The sequence below is a fragment of the Haliotis cracherodii genome, unplaced genomic scaffold, assembly GCF_022045235.1.
Source record: "Haliotis cracherodii isolate W230 unplaced genomic scaffold, xgHalCrac1.p SCAF_11, whole genome shotgun sequence".
NCBI lineage: Eukaryota > Metazoa > Mollusca > Gastropoda > Lepetellida > Haliotidae > Haliotis > Haliotis cracherodii.
The window spans coordinates 11481006-11502097 of NW_027266266.1; the positions used below are offsets into that span (position 1 = coordinate 11481006).

At 40.5% G+C, this 21092-nt stretch overlaps 1 protein-coding gene across 1 annotated transcript; it reads right to left on the minus strand.

The window, feature by feature from the left end:
• Window positions 1-3322: 3322 nt before the first annotated feature.
• On the minus strand, window positions 3323-20688 carry LOC139454835 (uncharacterized). The gene is made up of 6 exons (XM_071236456.1): window positions 20455-20688; window positions 19222-19309; window positions 16177-16320; window positions 15673-15933; window positions 4327-4586; window positions 3323-3331 (listed from the first exon to the last, which is right to left on the minus strand). The coding sequence occupies exons 1-6, from the start codon at window positions 20686-20688 to the stop codon at window positions 3323-3325; spliced, it is 996 nt and encodes a 331-aa protein (XP_071092557.1).
• Window positions 20689-21092: the final 404 nt, after the last annotated feature.

Here is a 21092-nt window from a genome sequence, read left to right on the forward strand (position 1 = left end):
TTTAGTATGTTAACAGCATTGATCAGCAAATACTCTTATCCCTGTCCATCATTTGCACGAGGATTGTGTTAAGAATGAACCTGAAAGCTAGGCCGTGTTGACATGTTAAAGTACTGTCGGAATCGCTAGAAATTTTTATCTGGCTTCATTAAAATACGGATCACAGGGCAATGGAAATAGCATATATAAAATAACGCAAATCGATCTAATCTAGCCTATCCCAACTAACACTGTGATTAGCCTTTAAAGGTACTTTTACAGGTAAAATGATGATAAACTTAGAAACTATTCGTGTGTTGTCATGCATGTACCAAACGGCCTATATCATGAGGTAATTCCCAAACATCTGTCCCGAGGCGAAATGTCGCCAACGAGTTGGGGTGGTCTCAACATATATCTGTTATTGTACTTCATTGAGATGTGCGTTAACGGGGTAGCAAATAAGATACATTGTATGTACTGCATTATATTTGCTTGGAAAAATGATGGAATAGTCAAACGCTATGACACGGGTTGAGTATTGGAAGGTTGGGTTTTTTGAAGCAAGACATATTTGTTGTTCTGCAGATGATGTCTTTAGCCGGCAATTGACTCAGATAATGATGTATCTGAATCTGTACTTTCACTCAAAGGTATGATAACTAGTGCCATGAGGTTGATATCTACGCCGTCACCTTGGCGGAACTGACGTTCTGTTTCAAAACATAATCTTCAGCCATTCGCCATAACTCTGGTATGATTTTAACAAAGGCTGCGTTAATAAACCCTTTGACATGAATGAGTTGGAATGTTGTTTTATGTCTTGCACAGTAAGCCAAGAAAAAGCTCATTAGGGTTGAGCTCACAATGTTCGAGTGGCGTATGAATGTCATCAATACTGCGGAGATAATGTGACTTCATAGACAGGATGGAATATTTTCCTCTCGAAACTGCAACGGTCATCGCCACGTGCACGGTGTCGAAATCCCATCTCGTGAAAAGCAAAAAGTAATATGGCCCGGGAAAACATTAATTGTCTTTAATTTCCTCCCGAATTCTACCACAAGTAGGGGGTACCATCTGCATAAAACTTGCACACGGTACGTCTTATCGCCCCTGTACAAAGCTGAATAATATAATTTTATGTGCCGGTGTCGTTTTTGAGACGACCCCTACCTTATTTGTTTTAAATATCATATGGTAGACATTTTGGCATGAAAGTTCCCGGAACTTGGGCAGTTAGGTAATATGTCCTGTCTTGGCTAATAAATGGTTCCCTCTATCTCTCTCGCGTGTAAAGAACTTGTATACATTTCCAAACACATACTCCATGCCGTGTAGCATGGCCATGGCTATGCAAGTGTAATGCAACATCCACCGTGGTAGCAGTGTTGACAAAACAAATGCTGCATAATTTGTTTTATAATATGCACATCTATAATTTACTCCAAAAGACTTGTTTTTGTTGATTAGATGTTTTATGAAAACTACATTATTAGTATATGTTATAATGGAGTCACGCGCGCATTCTAAAGGCCGTCTCAGACCTTGTTGGACTTAATCTGAACTTGTTTGCTTTCGAATTCTGCTCCTGTAAAATTGTCGATAGGACACCTTGTGACTGAAATATTTCAAATCACAGGTAATTCGATCGGTAGTTACTCGATATTTCAATAGCAACAGTTGGGCAAAAACTCCAACCCTTTTTCACGGACAAAAAGCAGTTTTCTAGCATTTCCGACAGTACATCAGTGGATGTGAGCAACAACAACTGATGGATAATGTTACGTGTCGATTCCCAAAATGAAACAGTATGTTTATCCAGAAATCTGAACGTAAAAAAGTGTGTGTAAAACCAACAAATAACCAACAAGTGGTATACAATCAACAAATCTATTACAAAATTCACTATGTTTACAAATCAGCACAAATTACTGCACAGCAATTATAATGGCAATTAACAATAGAGCGGTAGTACAATATTAAATGGCAATAAATTATACGATGGCAGTGGCCAGTATCAAATACAAACATACAGTGGTGATAGCAAAAGTCAGTGACAATAATGTATATTAACCAAGCAGCGACTGTGGCCAAGCTTCCGAGATGGGCTAGGCAGGGAATCGGGGACGATGAGTGATCCTCACATGAATATGTGTGTGAGCAGGAGACCAAATATGTGAGGGATGCACATGCTACTGTCCCCTTATATACAGTTCAAGTCGCTTCAGGAAAACCACAGACCACCCCCGTGGTCTAGAGGTAGAGCGTCCGACCGGAGAGGGGAAGGTCCGGGGTTCGATCCAAAAGACGTTAAAAAATGGTACTTGTTGTTGCCCTTTCTGACGCTCAGCATTGAGGGGCTAAAACAAGGACTGGTCGGCTCGGAGTCAGTATACTGTGTCTGAGTGGGGCATTCATGTTAAACTGCGGCATGGTATCTCAGTGGGCTAGCACTATAAATCGGCATCACTCCGGACAAGCGTACACGCACACGCACACACACACACACACACACACACACACACACACACACACACACACACACACACACACACACACACACACACGTGCATGCACGGCGCTATATAAGTGCAATGATCTTGGACGCGACGTTAAACCCAATTTCACCTCACCTCAAGAACACCACAGAATATTCTAGTCAACACACCACACTCGTATCTAAATATTGTAATTTCCTGACGACTGCTTAGATTAAATGTCACTTAATTACTGACTTATCACTGCCTAAATATGCAATGAGCGTTTACGGAATCTCAACCAAACCAATGTAATACAGTTATAATGATTGTTAAACAATAACATTTACTGCCATATAACAATGATAATATTAGGTCTGTGAGGACAGACAGAGTTGTGGGGATAAGTACGCATTCCATATACAGGGAAACATCGATAGTCCGGAATCCCCGTTATTCCGGGCGAATACTCTCAGCGCGGTCTACAGATGTTTAATGTGACATTACGATGTACCGATTATCACTTACTCCGGATGTTAGATCCCTGTTCGTTTGATCAGGGTTACAACGTTCAAGGCCTTAATAAGGCTTTCAAAACGTTCTATGGTAAACATGTGGATGACTTCACCAAATCAGACGCATCATTGACCAAAACGATGTCCGCTGCAATTCTCTATTTTCGGGTTAACAATTGACCTGCCTTTGCATGTGTTTGTGACGGGTGCCACAAATGGTCACTCTATTTGACACTGTCCTTAAGCATGTGCAAATAAGAAAACATTACAATGGATGAGATTTCAATTTGTCCACCAAAACGTAAGTGTGTTACCTTAGTCTGTACTTGATCAGACAGAGCCCCGTCCCTAACATGTCTGGGGAACAACGTTCATGTTACATGGTAAAAGATTACATTAAAAATATCACAACATTAACAATGTTGTGAACATTACGACCCAGTTGACAATTCACATAAAGACGAAAACGGATAAAAGAAGTAATTTGTAGGAATATGTTCCACTGACTTCCTGTAGGTTCTTTGGGCAAAAGTTAAAATTAAACTTTTAAAGGTCACGTTGACATGGACCACATAGCTTGTGTTGGTACGACTGAATTCAATTTGGTATCCTGACTTTGTATTTGCAAACCCTTCTCACTAGACAAGGCTATGGTTGCCATATGTGACCATGTGTTGCAATGTGTACTGATGCTCCGCAGAAGACATACAATACAGTTTGGTGCCCAAGGGAGATACCATACCACTAATTGATGTGATGAAGACGAACACGAAGCTTCTTAACATGGACTGATGATACCTACCTCGGCGAGGAAGGTGAAGTAGTTGGAGGTGGAAGTTGTTAGCGTGGGGCGATGAAGATCCAACACTTAGCCTTGAGGAATGACTGTTTCATACGGACTGAACGCGCTAAGGCGTCTTCATTTTAATAATTGGTTTACGGATCGGCCGAATGTAATAATCAAGAAAGCAGAAAAAATATATTATATTAAGATTTTTCTAAAAACCGCTTTTGCTATAAAATATAACAAATTGTTTTCAGTCCTGTCCCAAAACTTTGCACGACCCACAAGACGTGAGGATGTTTTCACAAAAGACCACTATAAAATGTGAAAGCATTTTGTTTCTTTTCGACCACCGACTTTAGGTTTTGAGAAAAGAAATCCACAAATCAAGCAATAAAAAACCTCAATATATTTTTATCACAATAGGTTTTGGAAACCGCAATAAGACAACCAATAGTGCATTTCTGTTTCAAACAAAAAAGGCAATGTAAATCACTGTACCTAAGGTAAGAATGAGACTCAAGCTGAGTGACATAACGAAACAGATTATGTCCAATTTACTGCTCACCTCAGTCAGAGGAACATCTGTGGCATCAGGGATGGAGGCGTTGTCTCGGCTGTCATACCGACTGACAGTTTGTGCACATCCCATTTTGGCCATGAATCGTGTTAGCCTGTTGTGCTTCATCATGAGACTGATGCGTTGGATGGCGATACAGAGGAGAACATACAGACCACTCAGATTGAGTTGGCCACAAACGTAAAGGGAGATAAGCGAGATGCTGCTGGAAGTCTGGGGTAGCATACCGCTTAGAAGTGTGATGAAGACTGTGAAAGAGAGAAAGAGAGTGACAGATATGGACAGTTTCTCTCCTGTTTGCGCCTTGACCAGGAACACGAAGGGGTTGATTGTGGATATGACAAGGATGGGTAGAAGAAGAGTCACCACGTAGTAGAGAGGCCGTCTCCTCAATGTGATTGACACACTTTGAAAATGTACATCATCAGTCAGTTCAGGCTCGTTGTGCAAAGTAATTACGTCGATATCCCATTCACCATTGTCAGGTCGTGCAACATTTTTTTTTCATGAAATGAATACATATACAACTCATCCTTTCTGTAGGTATCGGAGGCAAATGTCAGCCTGCATATATGTTGATCAAAGGGAAACGCAGTTACACGCATATTGCAGGGGATTCTTGCGCTGGTCTGGACATAGATATCTGCACGTCCCTGGTTGGTAATGACAACCTGCTGTTCATCAGAGCCAAGATACGGAGCTGGATCGAGAGTATCCTGAATGACAATATTCGGCGTCCAAATCGTCTTTCTTCCAAATCTCAAGGACGTAATATTTCCATGTTCTATAGGATCCCATTGTATCATTGCGTCATACCATTGAAACTGTATCCATAAATCTGCAGTTAGAAGCCCAAGGACAACATCCACCTTCTTGATCCTGTACAGATCAAATGTAACCCTAACACTCACAGAATGTGACAAGTTGTGGACAGGGAGGATCAATGGGTTGTATTGCTGGAGAAGCGACATGTGTAAACTTTGTGCTTCTGCATAAATATCCGACACGACAGACGGGAAGAGGAACGCCAGTAGGACAACAGTATGAATAATACACATATCCTTAGGTGATTTGAAGGTGTGGAGAAAATACGAAGTTCACTACCACCATTTAACTACCACCATCAGTAAACTGATCCCTGCTCACTTCAATCCATCTCTATCACGAAATGCTGATGGAGAAACTGTCGTCATTGCAGTTGTCTCCCTTATTGACAGCAATGCATGGTAATTGTACGCAAAGTCTTGGAGACATTAATGGACACGTCAATCAACAGACAGTTTCAGATAACGTTATGCGGAATGTCAACAAAAGTCCATTAACAAGCCCGACAGCCAAAGTTATTTCTGAAACAGATTGATTGATATCGTAATTCTACACTTGTATTTAACATATGTCTAATCACGCCTTTTTAAAAGTCAACTTAAAATGTAATATACATGTAGCTTTCAGACTGTGAATGATCAATATATAGACCCTTAGTATGCGTTCGAATAATGCGTTGATGGGGGAATTTGAAAGGCTTGTTAAGTGGTCACAGGCGTTGTTGAAAAAGGTCTCCTGTGACTTGGGGTATGATACGTAGTTGTTATATGTTGTTTATTCACAGAAAGTTGTTAAGACAAGTGGAAATAAGGCATGTGCCATGTGGATTCTCAAAATCTCAAAGGAATTGCTAGAATGTTTTTGCAATCTCAGAAAAGAGATTCTGTTAGGCTTGATTTTGTTACCTGTGTACACGATTATCCGACACGACAAACTTCAGGATCAGGAACAAAAACGTCTTCCCTTGATCCATTGGACATGTGTTACTAAACGTAGTGACCACAGAGGTTCAGGACAAATTGTGAAAAATCAAAATGTTGTCTGAAGTAAACTGAGAAAACAGTACGTGAAATACTGAACTGGGATAAGACATCTAGGCACGAAGTAGGCATGCCGATGGTCGCCAATCGTGTTCCCCTTCTTACTGTTCTGTCTGCTCATCATATTGGCAAAAATCAAGTGAATTTTGGGCAAGAAATGTAATATTGTCTTGAGGTATATCACCCATCGTTCAATAATGGTCAAGCAGCCAACTCCCTTCAACTGATTTACCCACCTGAGCTAGAAATACAACTGACTATATACATGTATATATAGCTAGGAAATGGGCTTCATCTGTTTCATATTTAGATCTATGCATAAAAAATCATCAGTGCCAAAAAGCTCCCCACAAGACTGTATGACAAGCGGGAAGACTTTCCAATAGTCAATTTATTTATGTTTAGCAATAATCCAGCAGCTCCAGCCGTTGGTGTCTGCATTTTACACTTTTTGAGGTACAATCAAGCATGCAGTTTCTAAAGGATCATACGAGTCTTGTTCAGACGTTGTGTGATCAGGGTTACAACCTTCAAGGCCTCAGTAAAGTTTTCAAAAAGTATTATGGTAGACAAGGTGAAGGCCATGCTCTTTTCAGGCGACCTTGCAAGTGTGTGTGACGGATGCAACCGTCAAGGTCGTTATTGACAGGGGGAAACAACTCAAGGTTTCTTCCACATCAGCGTTTTGTCTCCCTTCAATACGCCGAAACCGCAATAAATTGCTTATGGTAATATTCTTCTGGTGTTCATGGCTCACATATCAAAGATTACCGCGTTTACGTTTTCATGCAGGTTGTTGTGAACATTCTTCTGGTTCCCTTCAGGATAGGTTCTGCTAATGTCATAGCGAGTGAACCAGTGAGTGTGTGAGTGAACTATTGAGTGAGTGAGCCAGTGATTGAGTGAATAACTAAATGAGTGAACCAGTGATTGAATAAATGAACCAGTGAGTGAGTGAGCCAGTGATTGAGTGAATCAGTGATTGAGTGAGTGAACCAGTGAGTGAATAACTAAATGAGTGAACCAGTGATTGAACAAATGAACCAGTGAGTGAGTGAGCCAGTGATTGAATGAATCAGTGATTGAGTGAGTGAACCAGTGAGTGAATAACTAAATGAGTGAACCAGTGATTGAACAAATGAACCAGTGAGTGAGTGAGCCAGTGATTGAGTGAATCAGTGATTGAGTGAGTGAACCAGTGAGTGAATAACTAAATGAGTGAACCAGTGATTGAATAAATGAACCAGTGAGTGAGTGAGCCAGTGATTGAGTGAATCAGTGATTGAGTGAGTGAACCAGTGAGTGAATAACTAAATTAGTGAACCAGTGATTGAATAAATGAACCAATGAGTGAGTGAATCAGTGATTGAGTGATTGAACCAGTGAGTGAGTGAATAACTAAATGAGTGAACCAGTGATTGAATGAGTGAATCAGTAAGTGAGTGAATCAGTGATTGAATGAATGAACCAGTGAGTGAGTGAACAACTATATGAGTGAACCAGTGATTGAGTGAGTGAACCAGTGATTGAATGAATGAACCAGTGAGTAAGTGAACAACTATATGAGTGAACCAGTTATTGAGTGAGAGAACCAGTGATTGAATGAATGAACCAGTGAGTGAGTGAATCAGTGATTGAGTGAGTGAACCAGTGATTGAATGAGTGAACCAGTGATTGAATGAGTGAACCAGTGAGTGTTTATTTGTTCTTTAACGCCTCACTCAGCAATATTCCAGCTATATGACGGCGGTCTGTAGATAATCGAGTCTGGACCAGACAATCCAGTGATTGACATGATGAGCATCGATCCACGCAATTGGGATACGATGACATGCATCAACCAAGTCAGCGAGCCCGACCCCCCAATCCCGTTACTCGCCTCTTACAACAAGCATAGTCGCCTTTTACGGCAAGCATGGGTTACTGAAGATCTATTCTACCCCGGATCTTCACGGGTCGAGCGAGTGAGTGAGTGAGATATGACAGTTAGTCAACCAGTGAGTGCATGAACCAATGTCAGAGTGTGCCAGTGAGTGAGTCAGTAAATAAGCGAGTGAACATGTGAATAAGTGAGGCTGTGAGTGGATGAGTATATGAACCAATGAGTGATTGAGTGAACCAGTGGGTGAGTGAGTGAACCACTAGGTAAACCCGTGATTGAGCGAGCGAACCAGTACGTGAACCAATGAGTGAGTGGGCCAGTGAACCAGTGTGTCAGTGTGCCAGTGAGCATTATTTACTTTAATGTCAAGATAAGTGCAGAAATACTCAACAACAAAGGAATTTGGGCCCAGGTCAGCCTCGCAAGACATCCAAGAAAGAAGGTGCTTCGTTACTGAGACTTGTTAGACGACGTACATTGACAACAGTTCGGTTGGAAAGGCAGAGGGCTACTTGGCAGAGCGGTTTCAACCAGAACCACCAGAAATCGTCTAAAACAGCGCCAGAAGACCAGTCAAACGCCCCTGGTTCACTCATGCCCATAAAGCGGCGCATTTGGTATGGTCTAATCAACGTCTAAACTGGAATATCGCATCATGGAGAAGAAAGTCAATTTCACGTGTTTTGAGGCAGGCAAATACAACCATAACGACACGCAAGAGAGGCCTTTCCGTTTGGTGGGGTATCGGGAAGGGTATGGGGATGAGGTTCATTCAATTATCATCTTGACTTCATCACTGTCCAGGGTCATCTGAACGGGGCTCGACATCAACATGTCATCATGGAGACGGCAGTTATCCCCTTTTTTGACAATCATGCGTTGGAAACTAGACCTGTAATTGTGGATGATAATGCTACACCTCACAGATCACGTGTTCTGGTATTCTTGGCCAGCAAGAAGTCAAGATCTTAATCCCATAGAACATATGTAGGACATATTAGGCCATCAAGTTCGACAAGTCACCTGGAGCTGCTGCTGTGGTGCATACGGAATGGGCAATGTTACGTGTCCACCTCCAAATTGTAACATTATGTTTACTCAGACATCAACGGGCAAAGAATTCAGTGTGAAACCAATACATAACAAAGAAATGTTATACAATTTACAAATGTATTATAAAATTAACTAGGTTGACGAATTAATGCAAATAGCTACATAGTAGTTTAAATAGCAGTACACAGTAGAGTGGCAGTACAAAATATAGTGGCAGTACAATGCCAAAGGCAGGATAAAATACAATAGCAGTGTTAACAGTGTCGTAACTGCGTTTTGGGGTTAACTGAGCCCTACTACAGTTATCTGTGTTATTGACGCTCCATGTCCTCAAAGGCAAGGTAAGCCATGATCTGACTTAGCAACTCGCTTGGTCAGCATTGGGTTATCTTAGTCACTAGTCCATCAAAGACACCGGGTACCATTACTAGTGCTCAACGTATCTTTTGAAAGAGGTCGAATCTAACCTTTCTTTGTCACATGTAACGATGCCTCAATTCGATTCGATAAAAGTTAGTTCTGACAATGAACTCATGTGTGTCGTAATCGGAAACATACCGAAGCCTACGTGCCAGATTGAGCATCTCTCTATTGATTTTGTAACTCCCCTCCTGATTCTGCAAATGGTAAGTATCTTACCTCATTCATGATTCATTAACTAATGGGAAGATAATGTTGAAACAATCCTACCATAAATACGAAGTGTTCGGAAACATTCCGATGCTAAATCATGTGAATCGTCATTTCTCTATTTATTCCTTTCTAGCTAATGTCACGAACGTTATATATTTAATGCAACTATATCATTGCAGTTATCAACGGTTCGATTTCTTACAATTTTGTTAGCATTTTCTGATGTTATTGAGATGCATTTTAACCTTATAACAGTAGCAAAATGTCAATATCAGCAGCAACATCGGTTAAGCTTGTAAAATAGGCCTAGACTGGATATCCAGGGTGAAAACAATAATCTTCATACACCTGCTGGTCTGAATATAATGTCAGATGAGAGAAGCACGCTTCTGCCCCCTTAGTCTCAATAGCATCTAGAAGGTTCGTGACCATGCTGGGTTAGTCTCCCTGTTCTAGGAGATTTCAGATTACACTTGACTCTACACCACTGCTTACATTAGATAGTACTACATTCCTGACAACTAACCATTGTCGAAACACAATGCTATTAACTTATACTAAATCTTCATAGACAGAATGTAATACAATTACAATACTGTTTACTAATAAATTACACTGCAATATATCAGCTACAATATCCCGAATTCAAGAGCAACTCATGGAATGAGGAGGCGTCTGGTGGCAGTCGTTCGTGTGCAGGATGCTTACACCGAGTATATTAGAGAACTGTGTTTCTTGCATCTACTGACATTTTAGTTTAGGATTCAGTCGATACAGACTGGTTGAGCAGGTTAGTATTTATTGTGTGACAAAAGTAATTTCCACTTTGTTTTTAGTGCATGTAACGTCTTTCTTCAAAATGACAACAATTCAGAGTAAATGTCATTGTTACAGTTCAAACTTCACGATTAATTACTCCAGTAAGCAGTAAACATCATTCCATACTGTTACTGACTATGCATCCATGGTGTAGTGAACAGAGCATCTGCCTGGACAGTGGAAGTATCATGTGTCTGAGTGGAATATTCATGTTAAACTGCGGCACGGCATCTCATTGGGCTTGCACTATAAAATCTGGATAAGTCTGGACTAGTAGAAGCAGACACACCCCATACATGCTCCACACACACGTTTATGTCATATACATGTATACTCCTGAACGCAACGTTAAACCTAATTTCACATTGCCTCATCTCTTCATAGTGAAAGTACATCAGTCCAAAAGCAACATTTGTAGTGTTATTTTATTATATTACACCTGAAAGAATTACATCGGCGTCAGGCAAGACCGGTCTCATGGAAGCGATGTTTGCTGTACACATCGAAGAAGAGTCAACCTTGACTTAGGTCTTCCACATTGTCACAGTCAACATTGCCAGGTAGTCACTGATATAAGTACAGTTACTTTTTGTCACAGAGTATCATAATAGTGTCTGGCCTTTGGTTACCCTTCCCTCGCATCTCCAAAACATAAAATGATCCTTTGTATACCACAGGAAATTCTCTGAAAATGCTTAAACTTTGAATTATTTTACTTCCGATACATTAGTCATAACACGAGACATGTGTATAATAACTCGATAGGGTTTTTGCAAGTGTGTTCCTTACAGACGTCCAACAAAAGCTATAATTATAAGATATTGATAACAGTATCTTTGCTTCAAGAGCTTCAGCCCTTAAAGGGAAATCTCAAGAGGGAGGACTTGACGTTCTGGCCACCATGTCTAAATAGACCAACTGTGCAAGGTAGATCACTACGGAAGTTCACATGATGTATTTGGAGGAGAACTTTTCTATCCTATACACATTTTACCAGCATGTCGGGGTGACACAGAAACACAATCAGGCATACTCGAACTGCTCTATCCGTTTCAAGTACAAATAGCATGATGAGGTTACACCAGAACTTCTTTATCCGACAAATTAAAACTGGCATTTCGACGTTACGTCAGAACACCATCAGGTATACTAGAACTGGTGTACGTTATATAATTATAACCGGCATGTCAAGGTTACACCAGAATACAATCAGTTATATTAATCTGAGAACAAGTCTATCCTATACACGTATTACCGCCTTGTGGCGGTTACGCCGAAACATTATCATGTTCATAGTCTGACAAAATAGATTTATTACCATGTAAATAAAAGCGACATAACCCTTTCCATATTCAATAGAAATTGATTCATCAGAGTCGATTGTACGATTCTGACTATATCATGAGCATGTCTTCGTGCATCACTATCACATAATTTAGATACCAGGTGTTCGCGAAAAGGTGAGTGTTTCCTGCCCCACCGATGGCATCCGCAGCAAACACATGCAAAGGCAAGTCAATTGTTCACCGGAAACAACACGAGAAAATGTGATACAAGTGACAATACATAATTTTTGTCACTGATGCGTCAAATTTGGAAATGACCTCCACATGTCCACCATAAAACTTGTTGAAAGCTTTACTGAGGACTTGAATGTAACCTTGATCAAACGACTTCTGAACAAGAGTCGTATAACGCAGTTTTGAAATCTTTGTAGAAAGAACATGCGCGATTGTACCTCAAACGTTGTGAAATGTAGACATCAAGGGCTGGAGCTGCAGGAATATTGCTCGACACAAAGGGAAGGGTGACTAATTGAAAGCTGAAGTCATCTCTCTTGTCAAAAGTCTTGTGGATAGTGTTTTGTCACTCTGAATCTTCATGCATAGATATAAACAGATGAGGCGTTCTCATTGGTCTCCTAACTATCTTGTTCTGGAGAATAAATGTTGTTTGGCGGACAGATTGAAGTAAGAGTTGACAGAAGCAACGTTTGTGTGTTGAGACACTTGCATAATGCGATGGTTTTTTTGTCGTTGAGTGTTTGAAGCATGGTCTTACGGGCACAATGGTTAGTCAGACGTCATTCAGCTTTTTTACATGTTTGGTCATGTTTTTCATGATGCTTCCAAGTTTATTTTCCCCACTGGTTGACGCTTAAGCTGCTTCACCAGCCCGAGGAACCCCCTTAGTGTGTGACGCCAAATAGAAGGGGACAGAATAGGAGAAATTCATAGAAGAAATGTTGTACTTCTTGTAGAGTGCAATTCATTCAGACCATTCGCGAGGAGCACTTTTTCGAACATCAGTTGGATTCCAATATGTTCGTGCTCTAGTATGTCTCTCATTGTACACGATATATTCTTGATCATCAATATCAGTCTTCAGTGCAACATCGCCCCAATACATATTTCTAAGAGGACGGACATAACAAAAGCAAAAAAGCATTGTGTTTTTTTCACCTTAAAGTGTAAAATATGGAGTCGGGGGCTATCCAAACATGTTGACCAGTTTCCCAAAGCTGGTTTACTTCAGTTTGTATCACAGCTTCAGCAGCTGTCGGTAAGTTCCCCATACCTTTACATTTGACATGTTTTAATTTTGGCATAAACACCTGACGTGATTTAACAAATTCTGCATCAAGTAGGATTGACTTTGGGTAGTTAAGCCGTTTCAAATAGCGAGCGATACTCGACTGAAATCGACTGACAAAACTTGGTTCAATTCTACCATTCAATTCTACATTAAATAGATCCGGTAATGTGTGTGCATGTTATCTGTGACTGTGTGCACAGCATATTTGGATTTCCTGGCCATGGTCTCGTTTTCTTTTCTGGTCAGAAACTCGCCAATTTCCTTCTTCCAAATCATATGCGTTGCATTCTTATTTGTCATAGTGTCTTGTTCAGTGTCATCTTCTCGAAATACTTCATGCAGAAACTCCCGAGACAGGTCCGATTGGTGATTTGACACAGTTTGCATTTCTCCTAGGGTTGTTTCTACAACAAACATGTTGAACGTGTTCAAAGGTCTAATAATGTCCACAACCCTTCCAAGCCCATATAATCCGGGGTAGAATGGGCCTTCATCAACCCATACTTGTTGTAAGAGGCGACTAACGGGATCGGGTTGTCAGGCTCGCTTACTTGGTTGAATTATGCCATCGCATCCCAATTGCGTTAATCGGTGCTCTTGATGTCAATCACTGGACTGTCTGGTCCAGACTCGATTATTTACAGACCACCGTCATATAGCTGGAATATTGCTGGATGCGGCGTTAAACAACAAACAAACAACCAAGCAAACAAACAAACAAACATTACCCTACTTAGAGCCAACGCCAGAAACACCACCAAAGCCCAAGAACACAAAAATGTGGTTTATTAAATTGACTCCTCATCCTCCTCATTAATTGCCTTCCTCATCGCGTGTTCTCTGTCCATCATTTTGTTACAATTGTTGTTCATTATTAGTTAACTTATTCATGTTTATCATATATAATTCTGTACCAAACCTATATTTCAACAGAGAGCAATATCAGCAAAGAGGAAACTCAGTTTACACCAGATAGAGGGGTTGTGGTCAGCCTACTGGTCGAAGCGTTCGCTCGTCACGCCGTAGGCTGGGTATGCTTGCCCACATGGGTACATTCTGCATTCATATTGCAGGAATATTGCTAGAAGCTATACTCACTCACTGGGGCGGTCGGGTAGCCTAGTGGTTGAAGCGTTCGCTCGTCACGCCGAAGACCCGGGTTCGATTCCCGACATGGGTACAATGTGTGAAGCCCATTTCTGGTGTCCCCCGCCGTGATATTGCTGAAATATTGCTAAAAGCGGCGTAAAACCATACTCACTCACTCACTATACTCACTCCTGCAACAGATGGAATGACGACGTGACATTTAGTGTCTTTTTAAAATTTTATTTCTTTTTGGAGTACACAAACAATACGTTTACAGAATACAGTTCACATACAATCTTAAATGCAAACAAGTTTCAAAGTATATCTATGGGTAAAAACAAACAAAATTATTCCAGTGTCAGTGACATTTACTTTGTGTCGTGATACTGACAATCCAATTCTCTAATTTGGGATATTGTTAATTTGTAATTTACAATAGTAAACATATCTGGAGAAAATAGTAAACTTATTGTGGAGACCTAGGTCTGGTGCACACTATGAGCGCTTGATATTCGTGTTCCACATACACACAAACTATTTAAACTGTACATGCACAATTTCCAAGCTGAAGCTTATGCGACTCAATGTCATTGATGTCGCAACTATAAGTAAAAAATGATCAAAAATGATCAAAATATGCAACATCAAAATTACAGTCCACAGATAAAACAGTAAACTTTGACAGTTATGTAAATCTGGTAGTATATTTGTAAATATACTATTGTTATAAGGTTAAAATGCATTTCAAAAACATTTGGAAAAATGGTAACAAAATTGTAGCAAATTCAACCGTTCAAAACTGCAATGAGGAGTTGCATTAGGTATACAATACTCGTGAGAGAGAACTATGTGTTACAAAGGAATTATTAGAGAAAGGACATCTCACATTTATCACAAGGACATTATGTGTTTATCATTGGATTGCTTCCACATTATCGTCGATTAGTAAATGAGTCATGAATGAGGTAAAGGCATCCTGTTATTATTAATGACGTTTTCACAATCAAACGACAAGACATAAAGAAAATATGGCATACAACATTACAATATGTATTTTTCAATTCCTACATGAAACATCACACGGTATGATCTTCAATCTCATCGATGAACAACAACCAGTGCCTTTAGGGTACGCTGACGCGCCATCAACCAAGTAGTCGAACCAAACCACTCATCCTCTGATACGACCAGCATATGTGGCTTAGCATCAATTTTAACCCGGAATCCCCACCTTGGACATGCCATCATGAAGACGATAAGCATAGTCGCCCTTTACAAGCATGAGTTGCTGAAGACCTATTCTATCCCGGATCTTCACGGGTCCATGAATCATAAAGATTAAAAGGAAGAACATGTTCATATGATAGCAACAATGTTGACGCCTCTGCTGTTACGCACAGTTTCTCACTGCAAGCATCCAGCATTCTTCTCCCTTCTCTCTCATGAACCATGGAACATCTAGGTACCCAGATTTTGAAAGGTGACAGACATCGACACCAGGGTCATGACAACGTTCGTAGGTGAGACATGAAAATGTTTTCTCACTGCTGCACATTTCAGAACATTCCTTTTCAGTTTTATTTCTTTCTGTTCTGTCATTGTGGTATTTGATACCCATGCCTTGGTATGTGGTAAATCCGTTGCCATACTTTTTGCAAACTGGAAAATAAATTGTCCCACAAACAATACTGCAAGTAAGCACGGTAAGAATATTTCTAAATAGAATAGCATGAACAACACATTTGACTTTTCTGATCAAATGACATGTTCATCTCATTGAGTGATCTATCACAGTTGACGTGATCATTAGTACTGCTGACAAGCTCAGACAATCTCTGTGTATTTCATCAGAATCGCAGCCACAAAGGCCTTATTACGCATGTCTGTTAAAAACCGACTCACGTCTTACACATCTGTTGTTGGCAGGGTTGAAGCTGTACCCTGGTACACACTTGCAGGTCTTGGTGAAGCACAGGAACTTCCTGGCTGCTGGACAATCAGAGTTCGTTAAGCATCCCGATTCCAGGGTGCTGCTGACAGTGTGACCTGTGCATATCCTCAGTTGTGTCAGGCTGATGTATGCCAGTTATTAACCACACAAATATATTTAGAATGGTAAACGTCATTCATATTCTAACTAAATTTTAATTCACATTATCCGGTCCCGAGCGAAAAAAATGAAAAAAAGACAAGATTTGTTATGAAATTGAATGCACGATTGTGATTTCTAGTTATATTCGATGATGAACTTTTATTGACAGACAATTTATTTAAGTAACATGCCACTGACTGATAATACAATAATAAAGAATGATAAACCACGCATGCTGGAGTAAAATAAACACGCACATGCACGTACAAAAAACTACGGTTATAACGAACTCAAAGGGGCCACTAATTTTAGTTCGTTATAACCGTAGTTCGTTATAAGCATATAAACAGCATATATAGAAGAAATGGCCGGGTCTAAAATAAGTTCGTTATATCGATCAGTTCGTTATAAGCGTGTTCGTTCTAACCGTAGTTTACTCTATATATACTAGCCACAAAAAGAAAGTATTGTTGAAATTCTTTCTATATTTGAAAATATAACAAAAAAGCGTTTCCATGTAAACTTTAATAGGTGGATATTGAGATCATAAGAAGACAGCAGACCAGCATGTTTAATGTCCATGACGTTGACGTTACGAGTCCAAATGCGGGGCAGGGGTCAAGCAACAATGTCACACGCTCAATGAAGGATATGCCCAACGTGTGCAGCCATAACAGCAGAGTATCGCCGGCGCCGTGTCTATCTCATGGGCATTGAATGCTTGTGGAATGGCTATAGCTAGCCATATTCTCTGCAACTTTGCTGCTAAATTACGAACGTTATCTGGCGGATTTGGTACACGGCGTAGACGTCACTCCATTTCATCCCACACATGCTCTGTTGGGGAGAAATCCGGTGAATTAGCAGTCCAAGGCAGTACTTGAACAGTGTGCTGTTGAATAAAAGCCATATCAACCCTAGCCATGTGAGTCCGGGCATTATCCCGTTGGAATGTCAATCCTGGGCCATGACGTTGAAGCCCCAAATAATCAAGGAACAATTCCCGATAGCGATTCCTCTCCATTAACCAACAGTCCTCCACTACAACAGGATGTGATTTCGGCATCACCGCCTCATGATATTGTGCAGTGGTGAGTCGTGGCATGATGTGCGGTTCATTAGCCGTTTAATGTTTTGAATGATCAAACGTCACAAATGTTAACCTTCCCAAATCGACAGCAGATTTTGACATTCATCTGCCCCACGAATTGTATCATGCACAAACGTGTTGCGCGTGCCCATGCCGAAACCACTGACGTCACGACACGTAGCACACGCATATACAATGTATGTTCAATTCAATTCACTAATTAATGTGTTTGCATCTGTATGTGTGTACACATGTAGTTCCGATATATATTTTGATTTCCTATGTGCAGTATCTTTTTGTGGCTAGTATATATTCCATTCATGAAAAATAGGTATTTCGTATTTCTTAATTTTGAGATTTTGCGAAGTATAACCCAGGTTAGCTGCCATGTCGAAAGTGGTCAATTGTAACAAATGTTATATTTGGGATAACTCTTTCTCAATAAAGTACTAGAATTTATTACATTTGACCACTTTCAAAATGGTATTGTGTGTTCATAGCTTTTGGCCATGGGAGCCGTGCCAATTTACACTTGTCAGAGGGGTACACAAAGAAAGTGATCTGGACTACCAGTTGTGAGACTTTCAATTTGTGGAAGAGTGGGTTAGATCGCTAACTTTGTGTGTTGGTGATTAGGTGCCTCACTCTGGGAGTGTTAGTTTCAATCTCGGATGGGATCTACATCTAAATCTACATCCTCACCTACACCCTGAACGTCATCCACTTAAGCACCTACACCCTCTCCCTCATCTACAACCTGACTCCCATCTTTTCCACTCTCACCCTTGTCTAGATCCCCACCCTCATCTACACCACCACCTTCATCTTCGCCTTCATCCCCATCTATATCCTCACCCTCATCTGCCCCCTCGCCATTTTCTAAGGCACAGCTCAATTACACGGTTAAGCATGACTGCATCCTCATCTACACCTTAACCCTCAGACCGTCTCCATGGTCTAGTGGTAGAGTATCCTCCTGGAGAGCGGAAGGTGCTGGGTTCGTTCCGCGGCCATTTCCCCTCACCTCACCTTTACGCTCAAGTACATCCTCACCTTCACCTACATCCTCACTATCATTTACAGACTTACCATTATCTAAATCCTCACCTATATACTCACCTCGCCCACATCTATACCTTCACCCAAATGTACATTCTCACGATTATCTATTCAATCACCTAGATGCACACTCTCATCTACACCCTCTTCCACATTTTCACCCTCATCTTTTCCCGAATCGTTACCTTCTCGATAACCCTCGGCTACACTCTTACCCACATCTACACCCTTATATGGCATAGAAGGTGACATTGCCAGAGTAAATGTGAGACACAATACATAATACATGCCAGATAGAGCAGGCTTAACCTCTACTTTTAAGAATAAGAGGTGGCCTTATGTTTGTAAATCACATGTCAAGTGCACTTGCGAAATTCAAAGAAAGAAGTTGAGAGAACTTCACTTGTTTGACAGAACTGTTAACAGAATGCAAGGAAATAATCTGGAATGACAATGACGACATGTGAGTTCCTGGTCATACGGTTATCAAAGGAAACAATGCTATATGATGAATGCATAATATATGTATGTCTTGCTCATGAATTCGAAAACCTAAACTTTCATTAAATCTTACAATACAGTTGGGCAGAAAGTATTATCAGATACGGCGCATTCAATGTTACTGTTCTAATAATGATATCGATAATGCCTCATATAGGAAACATATTTTAAAGTCCCCATGGCTTGGTAATAAAAGTAGTCTTACCCTCAACACAGACTGCGCCACCACGACGTCTCTCAACACAGCGAGTATTCGATTTACAGTTCACGAGGGAGCACGCAGCTGCTGAAAACTAAAACAAAGATGTTATAAAACCAGTTCCAGTAATGCTATAGTTCTTGTCCATGATGTCATATCAAGGAAGTCGATGTTTGTGAAGAACAAGTTTTCTACTACATAATATTCTCATTTAATACCTTCTAATGCTTCAGTAGGTGTACGGTTTACCAAACCATATAGCAGGAGAAAAGCAGAACTGTTTTGTACTGTGGACTTTTATTGCTGAATTTCATGTTTGAACTTAGATGATGTTCCATATAATTACCGAATCAATTCCTTGTGTTGCGTTCCGACTTCCAAATGGAAAATCTAAATGAATTGATGGTGAAACCAACAAACAACAAGGACATGTTATACAATTAACAATTATATCATAAAATTAACTAGGTTAATAAATCAATATAAATTACTGCAAAAGTAATTACAATGGCAGTACACAATAGAGTGGCCAATTGCAATGGCAGTATAAAATACTATAGCAGTGGTAAAAGCAAAAATGTCAGTGATAATATTATCCCCCTGGCAGCAAAAGTATCAAGGCTTCCATAATAGATCTTGGCTGTATATCAAGGGTGAACACAATGATATTCACACAACTCCAGGTCTTGATGTAATGTGAGATGAGAGAGACATCCCTTCCCCCTTATATAGTCTGTATACCTCCTAGAAGAATCTGTACCATGCTGGATTAGTCAATTGACTACAAAAGTATCTAAATATGGTAACTTTCACACCACTGCTTACATTACACAGTGAGTGAGCGAGAGAGTTTGGTTTAACGCAGCTTTTAACAAAATTCCAGTTACATCACGGCGTGTCTGTTTAATGTGGAAGGAAAGCCCAAAGTGATACAGGTCTCAGACTTTTACCACTTCGGTGAAACCCACGTGCACGGGTATGGTGCAGACATACCTAAAAACATAATCGGGGCGAACCGGGAATCGAATCCACAAACATAGGTTCCTGGCGTGCCCAAGGGACGCAATTCTGCACTGCGAATCGCGGCACCTTAGAAGACTGGGCCACCCATGCCCCATTATTGCACAGTTATAAACATCCCTGGCAAACATAATGCTATGAACTTCTATTGCATCTCAACAAAAACAATGCAGCTCACAGGGAGTAGATTTTGATTTTCAAACTTAAAAACAAACTTACTTGATCTTTGTTCTTTGGGTAAGTAACAGTTTCCCAAATCGACCAACTCCCTGCATCGTCGTGAGAAAGATGACACGCTAGTCTGTCAATGTTATACGCAAAACTCATACATAGGCCGCTTTGGATACATTTAACGGAGCAAAGCTTGATTCCAATACCAAGCACTACTTTTTTGTCTGCCAATTGTCCAAGGGTGAGGGAAAAGCAAGTGAGAAGTACAGCTAGTAGTATCATCTCAACGCTTCTTAGGTTCAATTTCACTACAGTCTCAGAGTATATCAGGCCTCTCTGAGCGACGCCAATCAGTAGGAGCCCGATGCTGCCGTCGATGTCCTACAACACAGATGCACTACCTCCTCAGATTATATCACAGCCCCTGGATGGCTCGGTAGAAACAATAGGTGCCTCAAGGCCAGCTGTATGAGGTCTCATTCCATCTATAAGTACTATGTTAATGGACCAGACATATATGACGTGGATATTCACTGGGACATGACAACATAAGTTGGAATAGCTATTATCAAAGACCTTGATCTGTGCATTACACTCCATTAGGGGGGACATGTATAGTAATATGAATACAATGTGTTCATATTGATCCTATAGAGCATATTTCATGTGTCGAATGTAATATCCAG